The 2,198-nt window shown below is 37.9% G+C and overlaps 1 protein-coding gene and 1 pseudogene across 1 annotated transcript; both read left to right on the top strand.

The window, feature by feature from the left end:
• Positions 1-435: 435 nt before the first annotated feature.
• LOC111387083 lies at positions 436-1,499 on the top strand. The gene is made up of 2 exons (XM_023011600.1): positions 436-1,339; positions 1,444-1,499. The coding sequence occupies exons 1-2, from the start codon at positions 436-438 to the stop codon at positions 1,497-1,499; spliced, it is 960 nt and encodes a 319-aa protein (XP_022867368.1).
• A 487-nt stretch (positions 1,500-1,986) lies between these two features.
• LOC111387084 overlaps positions 1,987-2,198 on the top strand; it is a 7,502-nt pseudogene continuing 7,290 nt past the window's right edge.

A 2,198-nucleotide genomic window follows, 5' to 3' on the forward strand; every position in this document is an offset into this window, starting at 1 on the left:
GCACTAACAAATTTGGTATCAGAGCTATAACTTGTGATTGCATTTTTTCATGGCTTTCATACAAACAGCTTCGTTGTTTACATATTCTTCCAGTCAAGTCCCAATCTTCGAAGGCGAGCATTATGAATACTGGAGCATCCAAATGCAAACTTTCTTCATCTCCTTAGATCTTTGGGATGTCATTGACGATGAGGAGTACGAAGAACCATCCGAAGACAATGAAGATTACGAAAAATTGCAAAAAGAATTTAAAAGAAAAGATGCAATGGCTCTACGCTATATTCAACAAGGAGTCGGGAAATCAATTTTCCCTCGTATCTTTGGTGTTAAAAAAGCCAAAGATGCTTGGGAAACATTGATGCAAGAATTTCAAGGAATGGAGAAAAGATCGCCTTGAAACTTCAATCCTTATGGAGAGACTTTGATAATCTCCAAATGGAAGAACGAGAATTGGTTTGTGTTTTTTCTTCACGAGTAGCCGAGACAGTAAATCAAATCAAAAGCTGTGGTGACACAATTACAGATAAAAGAGTCGTGGAGAAAATGTTAAGATGCCTTCCTCCAAAGTTTGACCATGTTGCAGCCGCAATTGAAGAATCGAAAGACTTGTCCAAAATGACCATTTATGAGTTAACCGGGTCACTTCTTGCCCATGAGCAAAGGATCAATCGTTCGAGTAATCAATCCACTACCGAACAAGCTTTCCAATCAAAGCAAACATCAAAAGGAGGATCGAACAACTATGGAGAACACAACAGAGGCTCAAATCAAACAAAACAAAAAGATAGCTATTGGAAGAAGGGTGACAAGCAAAGCAAATGGAAAGGCAAGCAAACACAAATTTCTGGTGGTAACAATCCAACTTGCATAATTTGCAAAAAAATGAATCATGAATCAAAGGAGTGCTACTTTAGATGCAAAAGGTGCAAGATCCCCAATCATTCTCAAAGGGATTGTTGGTTTCAAAATAAAGAGATGACAGAAAGAAAAAGTGCAGCAAACTTTTCTCAAGAGAATGAAAAGGAAATTCTGTTTTATTCTCAAAATTATGAAAATGGAGCTCAAAGCCCTTGGTATTGGGATAGCGGTTGTAGCAATCACATGACGGGAAATCGCGACATCTTTGTGGACCTTAATCCAAATATTACTTCACAAGTAATTCTTAGCGATGGAACATGTAGAGATGCGGTAGGAAAAGACACCATTGCTGTCCAAATTAAAGAAGGTAACAAGAAACTCATCACAGATGTTCTTTATGTTTCCAATCTTTCTCATAATCTCCTAAGTGTTGGACAACTTATTCAAAGTGACTTCTCTATCCACTTTGATGATGGTGCATGTAAAGTTTTTGACAAAAAAAAAAATATTTGTGTGGCAAATATTGAAATGAAGAACAAGACATTTCCTCTTATGATGCCACTAAATGAGAATTGTGCACTCAAGGCAAGAGACGAAGATTTGGCGTATTTGTGGCATTTACGATATGGTCATCTTCATGAAAGAGGCCTTCGTTTACTCCAAATGAAAAACATGGTGACGGGACTTCCTAACATCCAACACATAGACAAAATGTGCGAAGGATGCATCTATGGGAAATTGCACAAGTTGTCGTTTCCAAAAAATTCATGGAGAACGAAAGCACCACTTGAGCTTGTGCACTCGGATATTTGTGGGCCAATGCAAACTCCCACTTTTGGAAACAAGAGATATTTTATTCTCTTTGTTGATGACTTCACAAGAATGATATGGGTTTTCTTCCTCAGTCAAAAATCTGAGGCATATTCCACATTTCTTCAATTCAAAGCTCAAGCAGAAAGGCAAAGTGGTTTTTTGATAAAAACTTTAAGGACCGATCGTGGAGGTGAATATCTCTATAATCCTTTCATGGAATATTGCAGAAAAAATAGCATCAAAAGACAATTAACTGTGAGTCGGACTCCGCAACAAAACGGCGTGGCCGAAAGAAAAAATCGCACAATTGTTGAAATGGCAAGAAGCATGCTAAAGGGCAAAGGACTTCCAAATCTGTATTGGGCAGAAGCTGTAAATACGGCAGTATACATTCTCAATCGGTCTCCAACAAAGGCTGTACGGAATAAAACTCCATACGAAGCTTGGAACAAAAAGAAGCCAATGGTTGATCACTTCAAAATATTTGGCAGAAATTTGACGAGAAAGGACAAAAACTTGTCTTTGTT

The sequence above is a fragment of the Olea europaea genome, unplaced genomic scaffold (genome assembly GCF_002742605.1).
Source record: "Olea europaea var. sylvestris unplaced genomic scaffold, O_europaea_v1 scaffold3892, whole genome shotgun sequence".
In the NCBI taxonomy this organism is placed as follows: domain Eukaryota; kingdom Viridiplantae; phylum Streptophyta; class Magnoliopsida; order Lamiales; family Oleaceae; genus Olea; species Olea europaea.